Source organism: Dunckerocampus dactyliophorus, chromosome 14 (genome assembly GCF_027744805.1).
Source record: "Dunckerocampus dactyliophorus isolate RoL2022-P2 chromosome 14, RoL_Ddac_1.1, whole genome shotgun sequence".
Lineage (NCBI taxonomy): Eukaryota > Metazoa > Chordata > Actinopteri > Syngnathiformes > Syngnathidae > Dunckerocampus > Dunckerocampus dactyliophorus.
The window spans coordinates 5639325-5661171 of NC_072832.1; the positions used below are offsets into that span (position 1 = coordinate 5639325).

Sequence of the window (21847 nt, forward strand, 5' to 3'; positions counted from 1 at the left end):
GGAAGGGGGGCAGCGCAAATCCCAACAACCTCAGCCGTCATATCTTTTATTATTGCAAATCAATTGGAGAGGCAACATTTACTGCATGAGCTCTTGTAGGAGAGACCCCCCCCCCACCCCTCGCAGAGTTGGAATTTCCAGCAAGCTTTTCATGCAGAATTAGAGTAGAAAGAAAGAAGGAACGAGAGAGAATTGAAGATAATAAACTGGAAAAAGAAATAAAAAATAATAAAAAAAGAAAGCAAATATACACGCATGGCTCTGGATGGGTGGTGGTGGTTTGGGGTGGGTGGGGGTTCCCCTGGGCAGAGGATTTAAGAAGTTTAGCTAAAGCTCCGCAGAACAGAACCTGAAAAATTGAATTTACTTGACAATTAAGCATTGAAATACAACCTGCACAGGGGAGAGAGAGAGAACAGAGGCCGCTTTAGGGAGGGGGGGGGCCTTTCGGGTGGGAGGGGGCTCATTAGGATGACACAGAATAAATCAACTGTGTCGCTTTGTGTGCAGCTCTCTTTCTATTCATCATTCTGTGTGTCCCGCATCTATGTTATATTTTGGGGATGGGCCTCACGGGTGTGAGGCGCGTGTGTGTTGGTGTAAGGTGTGTGTATGCTTTGTGGTCAAGGTGTGTGCTTTTGTCAAACAAGACTTGCCTCATGCGATGTTTGCTGTTGTCGTATTTTCATGTGTGCCGTCCATTGAAGGCTGTTGTCATGTGTTTGCCAGTGGGTGTGTGGGTACATGCTGCGTGTGCGTGCGTGTGATCTCAGCCGTGTGCGCATTAATTGCGCGTTAGATCAGCGCTTGCATCTTATAAGGGCGGCTTGTGATTATAAATAACCACCCCCGACTCCTCCAATCTCCCTCGTCCCTGTGGAGATGCCATACCCCCCCACCCCCACCTTCCCGTCTCAGTGCCGCCCCCTTTCCCATGGGGCTTGGGCGGCCACCTCCCAGCAGGCACCGCGCTCTTTTGTTCAATTACAGCTAATGCACAAGTTAGCCACTCTCCCCCACCCCCTCCCCTCCTCCCTCCACACATTCCATGTTCTAATTATTTTTCCAAGTGTTGCACAATTAAAACACAAAAAAGGACATGCAAGCAGAGAGCAACCTCCATCATTGAATGTATGCAATGTGAATTGAAAGTCTGTTTCAGGGTCAAACTGTACCCACCGTTCAAGCTTTATTGATTATACCAGCAATGTTTTAGTCGCATTTTAACATTTCTAAGCGTCATAACTTGATTTATGCACCAGCCGCTGTTTGGTAGGTCAAAAGAAAACTCCTCACCCTTTTACGACAGCAGTGAACACTCCTCATGCTGGAGCCTATCCCAGCTGACCTGGTCGCCAGCCAATCGCAGGGCACATTTAGACAAACAGCCATTCACACTCACATTCATACCTATGGACAGTGTAGAGTCTTCAATTAAGCTAACATGCATGTTTTTGGAATGTGGGAGGAAACCGGAGTACCTGGAGAAAACCCACACATGCACGGGGAGAACATGCAAACTCCACACAGAGATGAAGCGGCGTAGGGTAAGACTATATCGAACTAAAACACTTATTGGCCCCTTGACAGAAGCATAGAGCACACATAAGTGAAGAGAGCGAGGCTTCTTGACCTTTTTGTCCTTTTTATTTATCATGCTTATTTCTTTTCCTCCCCGTCGCACGAGTGTAGTAATCTAACTGTCGTACAAGTGTAAAAATAAGTTAACCACTGTACTGTATAGTCAAGTAAAATTCAGTACTTTTGCTGTGTGTATTCAGTTCTTTCATTGTGGATGTTGACCTCCTCTTGCTTGTCATGTTGTATGGAGCAGCCTTGGCAGACCCCCCCCCCCACATTGCAATACTTTCCATTTCCTGTTCAATGGTCGTCATCGTATTTGTTTTACCACCATTTTCCTGCCTCCTTGCTACCAGTGGTACCCTCTGTGGTCTCCCAAACTATGCTAATGTCTCACGTGACCTCCAACCTGCAGATGTTGGCTTTTAGGAGGCACATTTTCCTGTTTTTGTATACGTTTAGGAGCATTTGCTCTCTACCGCTTGCATTCACGCTGGCGTAGCTCCATGCAAACATTTGTACTCGTTTTTTCCCCCCCTTTTTAAAGCTGCAACTTCGGAGGAATTAACCGTTTGAACGCCAAGCCGAGCATGTGGTCCGGATTACCTCGCGTCTGATGTTCTGTCGGAGCCGTGCAGGGGATGCCTGTTTATCTGCCCCATCGCCATCCGAGTCAGGCATTCGCTGGCGCGGGGACTTTCCTCTTCACCGCCAGGCCTCCGAGCCTAATTTGGGAAAACAACAATTATATTGTGCATGTAAAGCGGGGGATTGTAATTTCATAGCCCGGTGACATCAAGGAGACATCAACTGTCACTGCATCTAGCTTTAAAACAAACACCTCTTTTGAATACATGTCCATTTCTTTAACTCGTGTCTCTAGTTGGACGCCATGAAAGCACCAGTGTCCCAATTGGAACCAGTTGTTGCTCTGTGTGTGTGTGTGTGTGTTTTTTGTTTTTTTTTCCACCCACTTTGTCACGTTCAGCCCCAAAACACAAAGCGGACGCGGCAATGCAGCTCGGGAGAGGCTTGACTCTCACAGGTGGTGTGTTGGCTCATGTGAGGGATGCCGTGATGAATCCCGTTTGAAGTTTCTTTCAGAAGCGCTGCGAAATAAGAGGTAACATCTGGTCTGGTTATAGCATGAGGAGGAGAGTGGGATGGGTGTTTGTCGATCGTTTTCTGCAGTCAGTGTGTAAGTAATCCATGTGTGTGTACACGCGCACACACACACGAAATAACACACACTCAATGAAAGGTTTGGTCACACTTTGGCAGCGTATGCACCAAACGTGCACTTTGCTTTGTCACAAATAGTTCTGGTTCTGTTTGTGTTTGAGGACTCCCTGGGTTCTGGTCTGGCTCTGAGGGTACCTCGACAAGAGAGAGATCCAGCAAAGTCGGAAAAAGATTTTCCTTTTGGGGTTTTGAGACATTTAACCCACACTCTGCATTGCTGCCCTGTTCATCAGAGCCACTGCATACGCTGTCGTCTGCATGCCAGGCCGCTGGTTGGCAATGTCACGATGCAAAGACACTCCACAAGCATTCTTTTCCTCCTGCAACCATCTTGTTAATAGTAAATACTTGCGTCTTCAGGGTCCAAAATGCTGTTGTCACGTAAACAAACAGAGACTCAAAGTGCAAACAGTACTCCAAGTTGTTTGCACATTATGGAAGTATATATTGTTAATTGTTTACTTATTTACATCTCTGCTGTGGATGACGTCAGTGTCTTCAGTGGTTGTGCTGTAGTGCTGTCTTCATCTGCTAGCAGTTTGTCCCAAATGGAGACAGACGTGGATCACATGCTTCACAAAGCTGGGAACTAATGCAACATGTTGGCTTGCTGTTGGCCTTCCCCCCCCCTTGCTGCTTCTTCTTCTTCTCCTCACCAAACCCCCAACAGCCCTCATTCCATATGATGTTGTCATGCACACTCACTTGTGCCTGCATGTCCTTATGAGGACAGCACATGTACGTAGATAATAGATGAATAGATGACAACACACCACTAGAGTGAACGCTCAGTAGAGCAGAAACCCCTGCCGAGGCTGAACAGTGATGCCAGATAGAGGATTGTATCATCTTTTTATGTATGTATGTTGTTTATTTCAATGTTTATTCTTGTTAATTATGGTCGGATTGACACTTTCATTTTTTTTCTTGTATTTTATTATTTACACTACTATGCAGTCACTTTCCACACTAAAATATGAAGGTAATAAAATATTCCATATGTAGCTTAGGAACGACTTTTTACCTTTTGCATTTTATCTGAGAAGACTGAATTTATTTAAGATTAAAAAAAGAGTGGAAAAACTGTCTTCAGATTAATTATTTGCTGCCAAATATTTTTTGTAAATTCATAAATAATAATACATACTTAAATAATGTAAATACAAATTTAAATCATGTGTTTGAGTTTTTCAAAGCAAACAAATCCACAATGATTTGCGGTTGGTGCTATTCCACTCCTGTCCCATAGGTGGAACTAATGTTTAATAACTAATGTATTATAAACAAGTGGTAACGCGCACTCCAGTCCTGTGGGTGGTGCTGATGTTTCTAAACTTGTTTTTACTGTTGATAAATGTCGAAAAAAAATAATACTGTGGATTATTATGAAGGAAAAAATGAACAAATCTGTGCATGCAAATAAGAAAACTAACTGAATGAATAACTAAAAAAAGGCTATTCCACTTCAGTCCTGTAGGGGGTGATCATGTGCAAAATGGGTGCCAAATATATGCATTTTATGCATATACTGTATGCATATTGTTTGAAAAATCCCTGAAACACACACACAGCATTAACGACCCCTCTCCTTGCTTTTACAGACGTCCTGGAACAGAGATCACGACGACACGGCGTCCACACGCTCCGGTGGCACGCCGGGCCCGTCGAGCGGCGGCCATACGTCACACAGCGGCGACAACAGCAGCGAGCAAGGTAAGACCCAAAGTCCATTGCATCACACACTCTTTGCCTTACATCACACACAGATGGAAGGACAGGCAGGTTGCAGGATCTTTGCAAGAGTTGCTGCTAGAAAGCCTCTGGTTGGGCCGCCAGTGGGCTCAGCAGATGGAGTGATGATGATGATGATGATGATGATGATGTGGTCATCTGAGAGCTTCTTTTCCATACTTTGCTGCCAAACACCTGCTGGAGCTGTGAGCGCACTTTTAGAACGATTATTAGTGTTTTATTTTGTCAGCAGCCTTCTTGTCATTATGGGATGTTGTCATGAGCGTGCGGTCAGTGTTTTAGACAGGCGGATGCAAACAATCGAGAGTGTTTGTGACTTGTGGTGACACAGCGGCCTTGTCTGCTTTTTAATTACATTTACTTTCAAAATTGTGCTGGTCAAAGTCGACTTTTGATCGACATTTTTTTCTCCCCCCTTAATAAACTAGATTGTGCACAAGCAAAATAGAACTATTAGCGCTAATTACTTTGTGTATATGGAACCCCAATCCCTTCGTAAGCGTGCACAATCCCCACTTTAGGCTCAATTCTGTGGATAATAATGTGAAAATAATGCAAAGTGTAAACCACAATATTTTAGGCTTGTTTACATTCATGGGCTGCAGAATCTATTGGTGTCTGATACTTTTGCTTACCTAATTTGGTTACTAAAAGCTCTCAGTGTGATGCAGTGCAGACTCCAAGCACAATGTTAAACACATTGTTAAATGAATACCTCAAAAGTGAGCATTATTTTCTTGTTCGTGTATCGGAGTGTTGCTGGAATGTGGAGGCGTTCCTAATGAAGTGGCCCGTGAGGAGTGTACAGTGTATATTGCGAGAGCGACAAAGTGCAACTTCATCTATTATTGACGGCGATGTCGAGGCGAGCGGTTTGCCAGGGGTGAGCCAGTGGGCGGGCAGGAGGCGGAGCCTGGGAGCACGAGCAGACAGACATAGCCGTGGCTTCCGCTCGGCCGAGCAGACGTTTTTGTTTTTATTGTGTGTGCGTGTCTCCATGTGCGTCCTTGTCGTCTTATTTGTTTAGAAAAGCAGGACGTGGAAGTTCAGTGACAAACGTGAGTGCAATTGCAAGGATGTGTTTGTGTGTGACCTCACAGGACTAATGGCCCCGGGGCAGCCATGCGCGATCTGATTGGTCACTCTAACGAGCGCGCTCTGTGGGCTGCAGCCTCTGTTAACTTTGACCTCCGCTGACTAAAGCGACACTTCATTTTTCACATTTCAGGCAATTATGGGCTCCCTCTGTCTCTCCAATTCATCTTATTATATTGTTGTTGTTGTTGTGCTTTTTTTTTACATTTTACTGCTGTTTACTTCTTTTTACACTGGTGTGACTCTTAAAAATATTAAAATGTGACTTCCAGTAATACTTTGCCTGTACAGTTGTCACGAGGTACAATTTGTGTGCTTTGCTTTTGTGGTGGCCACAGTTTGACCCTGGAACAGATTATTTCTATTTCCATAGCGCTTTCCACTGTACATAGAATTATGTTGTAGCTCTTATATGTTAATGCTAACATACATAACGATGACATGCAGTCGCTATGAGCTTGTTGTGGTGCGTGTGGCCCTCTGGTGTCTTCATTTTGAAGCCTTCTCCTCTTTTAATTATGGAATGACAACATATTCCTACACATCTTGGACATCCTTCTAATCATGTTGCTGCACAGCTATATTTGCTGCGTTCCATTGCTAAACTGTTGTGGTTGCGTGGTCTCTCAGTGCGAGGCTCCATGACGGCCGCCATCGTCCTCCCTCAAGCTTACATGTCCATAACGTGCATCCTTAAATGCAGCATCACGTTTAATATGGCCTAATGTGATTATTGGGTTATAAGCTTACATGCGTCTAGCTTGGTGTATTGTCTTAATCTGTCCTTTATGTTGTTTATTACACACACACACACACACACACACACACACACACACACACACACACACATATATATGAAAGCAGTAAGTAAGTACCGGAGGACATCTTGGACGTGTTTCAGCTTTTATGTGGGTTAGGAGCTCTCGCTGCCACGTCATATTTGGCTGTGTGTGTCAGTCACTCTGTAATCCCACTAAGCTGGTTATTATTTATCTGTTTGGCACCCCCTGGAAAAAAAAAATACCTCACCCGAACCTTCCTTCTCGCTCTTTCATCCTCCCCAGTGGTCCCTCGTCTCCCACCTACTCTCTTGTGTCTGTCTTTCATTCCTCCCGTCTTGCGTCGCCATTTATTGTTTTGCTTCCTCCCACTCGCTCCACAGCGCCACCTTTGTTTATCTTCATCGTGCCTCTTTGTTCCCCCACAACTTTCTTTCACTCCTGTCTCTCCTACTTCCTTTCTTCCTTCCTGTTGTTGCTGTTCTCACTTGTGATTTCACCTTCTTCCACTCCTCCGCCTCTGATTGTGTTCTCGCTGACCTTTCCCTCTCCGACTCGTTTCCACCTTCCTGGTCTGTGCTCTTATCCACCCTACAGCCTCACTCACCTCCATGTTCACCCCCCACCCCACCTCCTTGCCCCTTGTCTCCTGCCTTCTTCCTCCAAGCAGCTCAGGGGAGAGATGCTGGATGTTCCAACTCCAGCCTCTTTCTGCACCGCTCTACTTGCTTTATTTGGCGCTTGCTCATCAAAGCCAGGTACTACGAGGTACCATTTCTAGCACCCAGTTTGTCTAACTTCCAAGCGTGCCACATCGTTGTAACGTTTGGGGATACACGTCTAGAAATGACACACTATTGTTAAGTTACCCTAAATGCGCTAATTATAGCAAGTGTTCATTTACCTAAAGTGCAAAAATGGCTCATTTATATATAACATTTAATAATGATTTGGCGTGCATGATAAAGTGGGATGGAAAACATAACTCTTTGACCCACATGGGCAACACTGCAGCAACAGAACCAATGTTGTAAAGGCGGTAAGGAGCAGACTGCTCAGACAGCATTAATAGCGCCGATGAGTTCATTGTAAACAACAGTACAGCACGTGAAGCTGAGTTTCACACCAACAGCCGAGTAAGCAGCATTTTAAAGCGCATGCAGAGGTTGATAAAGCTGACGGATGCTGACCGCTTGTGATGCTTCAAATGCAGCTACTGACATCTTTTGGAGTTAATAAAAAAACATCAAGAAGTTGCCTTCAGCCACAGTTGTTAATGTCTATGTTTTTTGACCCGGCGCTAATTAGAGACCCCGGTGGTTATCAGGTTTTTTAGACCACGCACGCAGCATCCATGGGACTCGGTGGTTAATCGGAGCATTTCCGCTTTGTAGCATGTAGCATTACACGCCGTAGTTTCCACTTTGCTGCACTTTGCCCTCAGTCTTTGGTCCAAAAACCGGCCAACACAATCAAAATAGCACCCAGTAACTGTGCGGTGGAAAAGCAGCCTAACCTGCTAATGTGCTTTTTATAAAAGCCGAGATTTAACGAGGCTTTTACATGCTGCGCCGTCTCGCTGTGAGCAATTAGGAAAGCGACTTTTTTGTGGCTCCCTTGCCGCATTCCCAGCTCGGGTGTTTATGCCTTGACCACAAGCCTGGTGCTTTTTTTTAAGTGCTGGATTCCATCGGCGGATAAAATAAAAAAACTAAGAGAAGGAGGGCGGATCGCATTTGTTTTGCACATGTCATTAAAAGCGAGAACGCTCCCTCAAGAGTAGACACGGACGAAAGCCTGGTGTTTTTCCTCATTGTGGAGAGATCTTTGCAAACACGCAGCCTCAGTGTTAATTAGTCCCCCCCCCCAATTAACCCAGCTGTTTGCTAGCTAGCTGCTGCCTTTGTTGCGCCCACCAGCCCTCTGGTGGAGCCTCATTGGAGCTGATGTGCTGTGATACTCAAAGGGCAGAGGCAAAGCTAACAGATCACGTCTGCTGCCAGTGCAAGAGCAGGAGGAGGAGGCGGGGGAGGCGGAGTCCCTCTTGGACGTGGTGTCTTTTTCTCCCAGAATAAAGTGCTCCTTCTTGCCTGTGTGAATTTGTAAGAACACCCCCCTCAGCCGCCGCGAGGGCCTGGCGTGCGAGGGGAAACTGCCGTGCTCCCGACCGAGCAGAGCCGAGTGTTTGCTCTTTCTTTTTTGGAAAGGCTGTGCAGCCTTCCAAAAACCAGCCACCTCCCCCAACCTCCTCCTCCTCCGCCTGTCAGAAGCATCCAGGGAGCGAGGCGATGACTGGCCATATTAGATATGTATCACCAATTACTCAGACCATTTGTAAAGTAGAGGCGAGCGCGGCGTGCCAAGGCAAACAGCTCCCTGCGAGGCAGAGTGTTACGCACACTGTTTGAGTGTGTGACACCGAAGACACAAGAGCCATGTTTTAGCTCAGCTGAAGCTACGAGATGTCCATCACGCTCCGACGTTTTCCTACTTAGGAAGCTTGAATCTTACTCATTCATTCAGCTTGGACTTTTACTGGAAGAAAGAAACCTCTCAGCCACTAGTGGGACGCTTGTTTCCGCACATGTGCACGTCTAACAGAAGCCAATACACAAAAAAGTATCAAGAATACTAAAATTTAAGTTATTTAATAATATTTATTATGGTAGTTATAGTTTGTGCTGCATCACATTGAGAGTTTCTAATATTTTGACCATCACATGCAGCTAAATAAGGCAAACAAAACATCAGCATTAGCTCTCATTCTGATGCAGTGCAAACCTCCAAATCAAATTAAAAACATATCGAAGAAAAAAACATAACTGAGTATTTTTGATGTAACATTAGACCCCTCATGAGTAGCGGTAGTAGTAGTAGTAGTAAGTCAAACTTGTGTTTCGCACAAATATTTGTAGAAAATGGCATTTAAAAAGTGTTAAAAATACTCAACAGATGTTTCCCTGATGGCTGAAGAAGGCAAAGTTTGCCAAAAAGAGTTGACATGCCCTCTGAGCCACAGCATCAACCTGTACCGGCTTTGGCCTCCCATCGATCAGGCTGCAGTATTCCAGATCTATACCCTCTGACCTCTGCAACTCCTCGCCAAGGTTGCGCCACTGAGCAGCTCCGGCATCCTCATTGGCTGTCCAGTACACCCGGAGGTGGGTGGGGGGGGGGCGTCCGCTGTGCAATCGTCAGCTGGATGGAGACGGTCCAATGGCTTAGCTCGGCGTGGCCAATTAATCGGTCCCATTGTCCAGCAGACTGGAAGAGAAGAGAACTCTGTGTGTGTGTGTGTGTGTGTGTGTGTGTGTGTGTGTGTGTGTGTGTGTGTGTGTGTGTGTGTGTGTCTCTCTTGCGCCTCTCTTTTTGAATCATAGCGTTAGGAATTAGCCTCACTTTAACAAGCCCTAAAAAGAACACAGCAATGTAACACAAACGTCGGTTTCATCTTGTTATGCAAATGTGGAACTAGAAATTTTCAGATTGACCCCCTGACAAAAAATATCTGCCAGAATTGTCTTTTACTCGCACATTGTTGCCTCCGAGCAATTTTTGCCCATAGGATGTAAAGTACAGTAGCTACAAATAATCAGTTCCAGGGTCAAACTGTGGCCATCATAACCTTTTATTAAGTGTACAGGCCATTATTTGAAGTCACATTTCAACATTACACTAGTATGTCATACAAGTGTAAAAAGAAGCCAAGCACTGTTAATAGTAATCAAAGGCTTGTCTATGTTAAGTTTGCTCACTGCATTGAATGTGACTCCGCTTACTTCCTGTGTACCCTTTTCTTCTTCTCTGAAAACTCCATGTTGAGGCTGATCTTTTTTTTTTTTCTTTTGGAGTAAGTCGCAAAAAAAGCCAAAGAAAAAGCACACCGCTGCGGTAATCCTTCGTTGCTCGCTGAACTGAGCACGCGTGAGGAGCCTTGACGTCTGACGTGACGTCATGTGCGTCACTCCTGTCTCTTGCGACTTTAGAGCAATATTTTTTTCCCCCAAAAGTGTGGCGTTAAAAATGTTTTCTATCGTAATACAATAATATTTGACTATGTAATTTCCCAGTATTTCATTGAATTTGTGAATAATGCATCACTTCTAATGACAAAATCCAGACTTAAGCTGATTCAATTGAGGTTTGTTTGGCTTCGGGGGAGGTCATTGCTGTACTGTGTGACATTTTTGGTGTTGTTTTGTGGTGCATATGAACAAAATAGTAGATTTTAGTCTCTAAGGCGTCCACTTCCCTTGATGAAAGTGTCCCTATCAGTTGTTTGGGATGCTGCTATGATGTTCACATGTGAGAATCGCAGTCCAAACCAATAAAAGTACCTCTCACTGGTGTTTGTGGAGGCATAAATGATGATTGTCGCCACTTTTGAGGAAGCTCCTGCATGGCTGGTAGCTTTGTTTGTTTGAGGATTTAGTGCAAGGCAAACACCAGTCACTGTGCTCACCTGGGAAAGAAGAAACCTCTGCCTGGATGTCACCTTCTTTACAACTTCTCTGTCAACTTTGGAAAATGATGATGATGAACAGCATTACATCTTGTTGCTAGAGGGAAGTGATAAGACAAGGCACCATGCTGGGATGTGGGAATGTGTGGAGCCACAGCATTTGACACACCTGCAGCGTCTAAAGAGCTTTGTTGTTTATTGTGTTTATTATTGAGGTTGTATAGTTTGCAACATATTAGAAACTCCCCCAGTATGATGCACTGTTGTACACCAATGCAAAAACAGCCATCAAGGTGCTCCTTTTTTCACGTGGCAACACAATGGTAAAAGTCAGGCAAGGTCTCTGAGAGGCCATCCGCACGGAAACGTTTTTAAGTCAAGATGGCGAAGTGTTATATCGTTCCAGGCGGTCATCCATACGGAAACGGCGTTCTGGGTGCCCTGAAACGGTATTTTTTTGAAAATGGCTCGTCGTGTATAGTTCATAGACGGGCAATCCGCTGCCGTTTTAAAACGATGAGGCCCGCGACCCGTCGCCGTCACGTGACCAGAAGTGAGCTTTGACGATAAGGCAACATGGCACATGCAATTCCACTTTGTCGTAAGTTTAGACGAGCCTTGGAAAGCGGAAGACGACGGACTTATGCGCATGCGTCCTTTCTTCTTCTGTGGTATGGTGTGTCACGTGGTTCCGTCTGCGTGTCTGGTCACAGCGCCACGCGTAGGTGTGCCTTGTGTTTCGCATCCTTTTCTCTCAGTTATCCGTTCGGGTCTGCATGCAACTATTTACTAATCCGGGACAGTGTGCGCACATTTTTTTCAACCTGCCAAAAAAATAACTAAAAAATCTCAGGCGCGTTCTCTTGTGGACAGCGCCTGAGAAAGCGGAAGTTGGGTCAGGTTCTCACACGGAGAGCCCCCACACCCGCCCAGTTTGCATTTCGGATTAAGGCCAGTGTTGTCGGAGTCCCATGTCGGAGTAAACAAAGCCACTTCCTCGACCGGATTTTTCACAATGTTTAATATTGGCGGGTGTGAGCATCACCTTGCTAACAGATTGAGTGTTTAAGTTGACACATGACTCATTTATGCACCTTTGCTCGTAATGATTTGATCCAAATCTGTACTAATTATGCAGGTGTGCCACAGTATTTATTGCCTGCACATAGCATTTGATTTATTTTTAAAGTATAGATTAAAAGCTGATGTTGGACAGAGGATATACTTGGTTTGCTCCAGAGAGGTGATGCAAGCAAAGGGAGTGGGGGGGGGGGTTCTATCTTGAGCGTATCTTTAGCTACCATGTTGTAATTGTGGCGCTCTAATGATGTACACACATTCTCGCTGTTTGTTTACAGGAAGCGCTCTTCTTTAATTTGAGAGTGGCGTCAAAGCCAGCAGCCTATATCTAATTACTGGTGTTTGCTAAAAGATACTATTTACACACAAGGACACAAAGTTCAAGGGGTATAAAAAAAAAAGAAAAAGAGGATAGCCTTGTGCAGGAATGTGGATGTTGAGTGCACGGACTTTGTGTCTGAGAAGTGTCAACCAAAAAGGACTCTATTGCGTTTTATTTCCGTACGCGGTGCCGTAATTAAAGCTTCTGCTGCGTCCTCCTTCTTCTCTTTGGTCAAATGAGTGCATGTGCCAGCGCTCCATCTTTGATTTGCAAATATAACCGCGTGCAAATGCGGTGAAAGTACAAATGAAAAGGTAAAAGTGGAGCTTCGCTGCCGTGGGAAAGTTGAAGGGTAACATTTGGTAAATTCAACTTTGCTATTGTATGTTCTGGATGCCTCAAATACTTTTTCAATTTTAATTTGCATTTAATTTGTTAACAAATGTGAATATGTGGCCTGAATCTAATTGGAGCAGTATTGGCATTCATCTTGATGCGACACAAATTGATCATTGCATTTCTTTCAGTACTTCTAAGAGTAGCATGTGTCACTCGAGCCTGTTTATGAGCCCAAAATGTGAGAAAAATCATCATCATATCCCTCACTTTGCTCCATTTGTGAGAGAAGAGGCGCTCAAACGCTCACTTTTGAAGTTGTGACTCTTCATGACGGCATGTCTCATGGACATGATGCTGCTTCGAGCTCGATGAGCCCGCCTTGTGTATGTGTATGTGCTAACCACTTTGTAAGGCAGGCTTCTCCACACGTCTTAAAAGTTTTGCCTCCTCTCCGTCAATCAGTTAAAGGCATGGGAGTTATAAATTTGATTGTTTTGTTTTCCTTCAGCGACTAGGCTAACCTAGCATGATGTCGCCGTTTTTAAAGTGACCTGTAACGTTAGCACTGTAGCATCCCTGGTGGTGTAATGGAACACACTTCTGCCTTTAATGGGAGAGGACATCGGTTTGTTTCCTAGTCAAGGTTGCGTCAGGGAAGGAACCCGGTGTGAAAACTAAGCCAAAAAAACATTAATGTCGAAAAAGCCGGAAGTGGGGAAAATCCACACACTCGAAGACAAGCTTGGATAAACACAGCATTAAAGCTACAGACACAAAATGGCGTGTTCCCACTAGAGGGCACCTTTTAAGCTGCCTAAATTTCAGCATCAAGGCTGGATTTTGGACAACACACTGTCAATACACTCTTGTGGCACCTCTGACACTTATTTCAAATAGTTGAGTCCACACGGGAACGTTTTCAGGTCGAAACGGTCAAGTATTTTATCGTTTCAGCCTGGCAACAGCCGGTGCCCTGAAACGGTATTTAATTATTTATTATTTTCATTTTTAACGGCTACCAGGGTGGGAAAATCTGGCCGTGCGGATAAGCAAACCACTACTATCTGAAAACGATGACGTCACTTGACCAGAAGTGGCTGCTGCCAGCGTAACATCTGAATATTCCATGTGTGACACAGTAGGTGTGCCTTCTGTATGACATCGTTTCCACCCAGTGATCCCACCTGAAAGTAAACTATTTACTGATCCGACACTGTGTGGATGAGACTTTTTTCAGGAGCGTTCTCGTGTGGACAGGGCCTAACAGACGTGTCTCGATACAATATAGTTCGTTTTTTGCGTCCCTTGGTTGACACTCTCACACACACTTGCACAAATATTTATTTAAGCTTTTGATAAAGAGATTAGTGGCACCGTCCTACACTCTTAAGCTAGCCAAGGGGGGTCCATGTTGAGGAAATCCTGGATTTCCTGACACTTTGCCTTATATGGCAACACTTGTATGTGACATTAATGCAGCTCACAATGACGACATTAATGTGTTAACTGTAAAGGGAAGGCAGCACTGGCTGTCTTGGGTTTGCACATCCACATCATTCTTCTGTCTTCAGGAAGTGGTCGTGTCAGCTGGGTTGTCTTTTGTTGTTGTCATTATTATTATTATTATTATTATTATTATTATTATTATTATTATTAGGCATATGACAGTGGTCCAGCTTAAAGCCCCAAACAGCAAAGTGCTAATTTTAGCCTCCAAAGAGGATAGAAGAGGATGAATAGCTTGCTGCCAGTGTGCCATATGGTCCTCTGCCGATTTATATTGTGTCAGGAATATTTGCACCCCCTCCCCCCGCACGCAGACGCACACACACACACACACACACACACACACACACACACACACACGCATACTCTCCCTCACTAAAAATACACTTTGTCTTATCTGTGTCAAATAAAAGGCAGTTGAAGTTGCACTAAAAGTGGAATTTTCCTGGAGGAGATCGTACTCTCCTATGGCTTCCAGCTGCAAGGTAACACGCCCCCCCCAAAAAAACACCACCCCTCCACCCACATCTGTAATCTCCCGCAATTTACTTGATATTCTCACTTGTTAATGTGAGCCTGCAGTGGAATAGAGATGAGTCCGTTCACATGGAAGCACTCTCTCTCTTTCTCTCTCTCTCTCTCTCTCTCTCTCTCTCTCTCTATTATTCTCTCACACGCTCGCCCTCAAATTGAAATAATTCAATTTATGGACACAGTTCCAGACCTCCCCGGCTAAGACCATTATGCATGGACCCCCCCTTGCCCGTCCCTTCATTTCCAACAAAAGAACGGGAGAATTTACCAGTCGGCTCCAGAAACAACACCCACGCAAAGCCAATTTCATACCAGCCCTGAAGACCCACGAGAGGCGCCATTTTTTTTCTTTCTCGAGGATTGTTTTTATCATCCGATGTGGGTCGATACTATTTTCTTTTTTGGTATGGATTACTTGATCACGTCCGTCTGGCACATGATGTGCTGTGATGTTGCACGTTTGCTCCCCCTAATAAGCACCTGATGTTTTATACTCGTTCAACTTAAACCTGACACTGAAAGATGGCGCCTGCTCTCATGGGAATTTTGGAGGGTTTTTGTACAATAAGTGATACACTTTTGATATATTTTTGTATTTTGAATGTCAAATCCCCATTCTTAATATATATAATTAAATATAAATGATCTTAAATACAAAATCTATTATGTTTTTTTTTCAACAAATAATTCATAAATGGATAATAATTACTGAAATGTAGCTGCACGGTGGCCTAGTGGTTAGCATGTTGGCCACACGGTTAGATCGGGAGGATCTGGGTTCGAATGTCCGTTTGGGCGTCTGTGTGTGGAGTGTGCATGTTCTCCCTGTGCGTGCATGGGTTTTCTCCGGCCCGGTCCTCCCACATTCCAAGAAATATGAATGTTGGGTTAATTGGAGACCATATGGTTTGAATGTGAGTGTGAATGATTGTATTTCTCTCTGTGCCCTGCAACTGAATGCCGATTGACTGGCGACCAGTCCAGGGTGTACCCCGCCTCTTGCCCAAAGTCAGCTGGGATAGGCTCCTGCGTACCGCCGCGACCCTAGTAAGGATAAGCGGCATAGAAAATGGACGGATGGAATGACTCAAATTCCCATTCTAACTAATGTGGAAATGTTTATTTAATAAAAATAAAAATATTGAGCCTTAACTCCTAAACTGATTAGAATTTTTCTCTCAAAATAGAATATTTTCAGCACAGACAACATGTCTAGACGTCCAAAACTGGCCACTTATGAACCATATTATATTATATTATATATATATTGTAGTTCTATATTGCATCACCTTTTGTACAATTAGATTATTGTGAGGATGCCTTGTAAGACAACCTGGGATGCTCGAGGTGTGATGGTCTGCATGTTAGCAGGCCAAAGCTTGACCCGAGGCTGACCCAGACCAAACATGCTGGCCCCCCGCTCCCCTGAGGCCGCCCCCCTCGTGGTCCTTTTGACATGGATAGCTCCTATAGGACCTTAAGTGAGAGATAAAGACCATGCTGAGCTGCGTGTTTAGAGGAGGAAAGCCAAGGCAAGATAACAAATACCTGTAGGTAAACACAAGAGGTAGTTGTGGAGTGGGAGGGAGGGGAGGGTGGGGTTCTTTGCAAAGCACGACAAGGCAGGCCACTTGTGGCTGCTTTTGTAACGCATGCATTAAGACGTAACCTGATCATGTGGCGCTGCTGCTCTGAGTCAGTGAAACTCAAAGAGATAAAGATGCTCACCTGAGATAACCTCCTCTACAAATGCATGGTGTACACACAACCCACCCCCACGGCGACCCCAGGTCTTTGTTCCAGGGGGTCATACTCTTACAGGAAGTCACCCTGCGTCCTCCAGGAAGTGACTCCACAGGGCCGTTTGGCCAGTGGGTCATATCACCGCAGTCCACGTGGGGCCCGGCATCCCCATGCAGGACGCCGTAAACCCTCTCGCTTCCTGTTCCTCTGGGCCTTATCAGGGCAGCGTATGGGGAGACTTGATAGGACTTAAAAATCCGCCTCGCATCCACCATCCACGCCACATCCTGCGTTCGTCAAGGATGTGCTGACAGCGAGGAGGAAGTTGAGGAGGAAAATGTTTGCCTATTAGCTGGGGCTGCGCGTGAGAAGCTTCATTTAATCTCCACACAGCAGCAGCAGCTCAAATGCAAACGACACAACAAGTAGGACAACTTATCAGGTCTTACCTGTTTGTCCTCCCACGCCACACTTTCATAACATTCCGTTATTCTTTTAAAAAAAAAAAAAAAAAAAAAAACCTCACTGGAAGCGCTATTATTAGCCCACGGCGGCCTGTGTTTACTATCACAGGAGACATGATAGGTTAGCACGAGTGAGAAAATCCTGGCGCGTGTTTATCAGCCAGATAGCGAGCGCAGACGTCAACTTCCCCGGGAAGACTCAGTTGAACCCACGCCCCGAAACTTTTAAGAGATAATTACAGGCAGAGTGAGTCCATGCCTTGGTTAGAATTCATTGTTTTGGCTGCTTGATGGAAATGAAAGATGGAAGATGAGTTGAAGGCTTCTTATCGGGTTGGTTGAGAACTTTGTGTGTACTCACGCCAGGCCAGTTTTCCTGACTTTGTGGTTTTATTTTACTTTATTGTTTTATTTGGAGTTGTTCTGATTGAACGACCACATGAATCAAACGACACGTCAATGTCGTCGCAGCTGAGCAAGTGTGCTGTTGGTGCTGACTTTGGGACTATTCCGAGTCTTTGTGTGTTATTTTGCATTATGAAATGTGGCCGTCATTAAGAATCTGCAATGGAGTGCTCACATTACAGACTTACAGATTCTATGTCTTGGCTACTTTGCGCAGGTGCGTGTGCATGCGATCATGCCGTGCGCCGGCCCACCTCTTTCGGTCGTGGCAAAGAGGGAAGTGTGTCCTGCTTGGGCGTGGATCCGTGCACTCACACTAGCCAAATGTGCCATGTTTTAGGTGTGAAGTGGGCTCAGGCATGGTATGAATTAGTCTAGTGCCGTCCCTTTTTTTTTTTTTTATTTTAGGACCGCTGCGTTGTGAGATGAGAACATTATTTTGCTTTGAGACACATGCACTGAATTTGACTGTTTTTTCCTTTTCATAGTGCCTACTTCAGTAAATCAAATTGGGATGCCACAAACTCAGGAAAAAAGGGCAGGGTCCTCCCAAGCATAGCCAAACGGTCTCTGTCTTTGTGCTTGGTCTTTGGAGCGCCCTTTAGCGACATCAGCTGACTTTTGGAAAAGGACCTATTGCGCCATTGTGCCGTTAAGTGCTCTTAGCTTTTGTGTCAACCTTGTCCTCTCAAGCACCCACCTTCCCCCCCTTCTTCCATTTGACTCCCTTCTCCTCTCCATGCTCGGAAGCCGGAAGGTGTCAAAAGCCATCTAAGAGGCAGCAAAACAATTGGGAGAGTGAGACTTAAACGTGAGAAGGCAGCCAGAGAGGCACCATTTCATGAATCTTACATCGCTGTGTGTGCAAGCGTGAGGACTTCCCTTGACAAGGGTGAAGAAACCGCCCCCTTCCCTCACAAGTGCCCCCGTTTGAACCGTCTCTAGCCGTTTATTCTCCAACAACAACAACAACAACAGTAACGCAAAGGCAAGAGAGGGAAAAATCAACAGTTACTCAGCAAAAGCACTCCAAAGGATGAAAGGATGAATTCATCGCCCGACAATTTCATCTTGCTTCCTTCTCCCTCCTCTCATAGCTGATCCGGAAGTGGGAATAAAAGCCACTGACGATGTGTGTGTGTGTGTGTGTGTGTTTTTAATGTCGTGTCGCTGGCCGGCGCTTCAGGCCGTTTGCGGCGTGTCAAGGCAGCCCTCGTGGTGATGACCCTTTACGGGGAAATGGCACCGAGAGAGCAGTCACATTTACACTGACATTTTTGCCATCACCTATGGCGATGTCAGCAGGCCCCTCCCCCTTCAGCACACACACACACACACACACACAAAACCACAACCTCTTCTGTGCGTCTGCTAGCAGTGACACTGAGAAAGACATATTCAAAAAATGCTGTTGTATTGTAACATCTTTATAGTTTTAATTATGACATAATATACTGAAAAACTGCTGACCCACATGACTGGCAACACAAACATCAGCTGACCTTTTTGTGCATGCATAGAAACATTGTTCATGTAAGCATCCGAGCGATGCATCATGTATTTCTGTATAGCACGGTGGCATAGGGGTTAGCATGTTGGCCACACAGTCAGGAGATCAAGAAATGGGTTTGAATCGCCACATGGGCATCTCTGTGTGGAGTTTGCATGTTCTTGTTTGTAGTCCGGTTTTCCTCCCACATTTCAAAAAACAAGCATGTTAGTTAAATGGCGACGCTAAATTGTTCATAGGTATGAATGTGAGAGTGAATGGTTGTTTGTCTATATGTTGGCTGCTGGCGACCAGTCCAGGGTGTACCGTGCCTCTCGTCCGAAGTCAACATATCCCGGCGACCCTAATGAGGTCAGCGGGGGTATAAGCGGTATAGAAAATGGATGGATGCAACATGTATACATGTATATAGCACAGGGGTGCTCACATTATTTAGCCTGCGAGCTACCTCCTACTATAAACATAGAAAATATATATGTTGTACACATAACATACTGTACATATAATATCTAACCAGTAAACTTTGAAACTACTATACTAAATACAAATGATTAGTACTTCACATTCACATTTTCAGAGTCAAAATAGTTTTGTCATTCCATAATTCACAATTCAAATAAATACGACAATAAAGGTAATGACACACAAATCCTCAATTGTTGTGCACATAGCCTGAATAGTATGTCACTCAAAATAGCTATGTAGCATATACATACACTCCATGTATTACATTCACTTTGTACTTGCTATCAAGCATTACCAATACACAAGAAATGAAAAGGATTATGGAAAAGGCAATGCAGCCGAAGTCAAGGCAACATATTAAAAAGCTGTCAGCAATGGGCACATTTTCCCATTAATCATGAAATCGTATTTTGGCAAACGAACATGTAGAAAACACACATTTCTATAGTGGAGTTCCTGGCGTGAAGCACAGCCATGAAACAATTGTTTTTTTTCTACATAACTAGCTGCTACAAGTGGATGGATAACTTTTGTTGTAGATATAGGCATCTTACCGCTCAGTTAGTTTAGCCGTAATCGCAATAATAAAGATGAAAGGTGCATTATCCGTTGGTCACTGCGAACGTCTGTTCTCCACTTTTTCTTTGCCGCATAGGCACAAGAGCGAATCAGGATAAAGGTTGATGTCATGTGACATCTACAAAGTGAAGTTTATGATGTGAGTGATGTGGGATCCACATTTCCTTCGCGATGGGCGTAATGGGCATCCCGATATAACATCAACTGTATGTCCATTCATACAATGTATTACCTTGCATTGTTTTCACGTAAAAATCTTCATTTGTCAGGTGTGACGACGTTACTTGGCCGTGGCTCTGCACCACGATCCATTACATGTTATGGAAACCCTGGCGACTAACTAAATTAGACGACTAAGTCATTTAGCGACTTTTAGGAGAGGTAATAGCTAGACTAGCTTTGACCACCAATGCTGAATTGTTAACAAAAGTAAAAAAGTTTTGTTTGACATTTGTATTTGTTAGCAAGCAGACTACTTCCTGGTCCATGCAGGATGATGCGGGCTGTACCATTGTGATTCTAGCAGAGGTGGACACTAGACATGCATTCTTGTATTCCAGCTTAACCCAAACTGACCCACATATGGATGAATCCTGAATAAAAGCCGTTTCAACACAACAACAACATAACTTGACTCAGTAAGCTGCCTTAAACGTGACTCAGCATCTTCGCTCATCATTGACCAAGTTGTCATCGTTCACGTCGCCTTGTCAGCCCTCGCCCTCCACGTCCTTTTTTCAGTTTGTTTTTTTTTTTTCATCCCGCCAAGTGAAATCTACCCTTTCCGAGAGGGGATGCAATCCAACTGCATTGCGATCCGAAAATAGTGGTGCAGCTCTCTGGCACGGGCAGGAAGGGAAAGTCTAGACGAGCCGCCGTCTTGTTTTGTCCACAGCGCATGTCATTATGTGCCCGACTGTGATGGGGGGGATTTTCTCGCTTTTTCTAGCAGAGTGTTTTGTTTCCAAGTGTTTGTGTGTGTGTGTGTGTGTGTGTTGCTTGGAATACTTTTGATAGCCATTTTTGGGACGCCACAACCCCTGCCGTGCATGGTCCATCCCGGGAAAGAGTTGAGACGTTCTCGCCGTAAAAGGAGAGATGCTATGGAAACCTCTGCTCTGGAATCTCCCTGGAATTCCGGCATGTTCTGAATATTTGGGAGATGGGAGGGTCCTGAAAGAAACCCTTCCTCCCTCCTCCTGCACGCCCCCCCTGCTTTAGAGCTTATGAATGGCCTCAATACAATAAGCACCGCTTTTTTCTTTCCCCTCCTCCTCCTCCTCCTCCTCCTCCCCCTCCTCCTCCTCATGATCCCTGTGTAGCCCACTGAGGATTGCTGGGAATGCAAAGTGCGATGTGTGTCTTTGGAGAAGTTGACACCGCTCAATCTCCATTTTTCTTTTCACGTTGCTTTTCAAATGCCTTTAAAGTCTGTCGGACTGCTTCTGTTTGTACGGTCTTAGCTAGTTTGGGAAATTGTTGATCAGGCCATTCTGAGGAGATACTTTGGATTTATTGTCATCCAACCACCACATCCGCCCCCGCAGAGATGGCTCGTGCACAGAATACAGGCCAGTTTTATTTGGATGGCGTTCACACTTTGCGTGTTTGTTTCACTACTTGAGATGTCAACACGGACCAAAAATGGTACCTCTGGCTTCAATTTTGATGAATTTATGGCAGCTTTTCCTCATCGTGTCTACATAACTCAAAAGACAGTTGGTACATGTACGGAGGGATGCGTTTTAGTGGACACATTTCCAGCCAGTATTAATGAAGTTGTAGCACTATCCTTCATTTCGCAAGTGAAAACAGAATGAATGCTGACAGATGACAACAAACAAATCAAACTAATTCGGATCCAAATGTTGAAAAGACTGAATTTCCATCCGGATCAATAAAGTAACAGCAATCAGATTTTAAAACCAATCTGGAAAAAAATGGTTCTATGTGGTTTGTGCCAAGAAAAAGTCACATATGAGCTAAAAA

The 21847-nt window shown here is 44.7% G+C and overlaps 1 protein-coding gene across 1 annotated transcript in view; it reads left to right on the forward strand.

Moving 5' to 3' along the window:
* The window catches only part of LOC129194393 (homeobox protein Meis1), an 86433-nt gene that overhangs the window by 11735 nt on the left and 52851 nt on the right, over positions 1-21847 (forward strand). The window contains exon 7 of the mRNA XM_054799602.1: positions 4425-4536. Coding sequence (XP_054655577.1) covers positions 4425-4536 — 112 coding nt within the window. The remainder of the gene's footprint in view (positions 1-4424; positions 4537-21847) is intronic.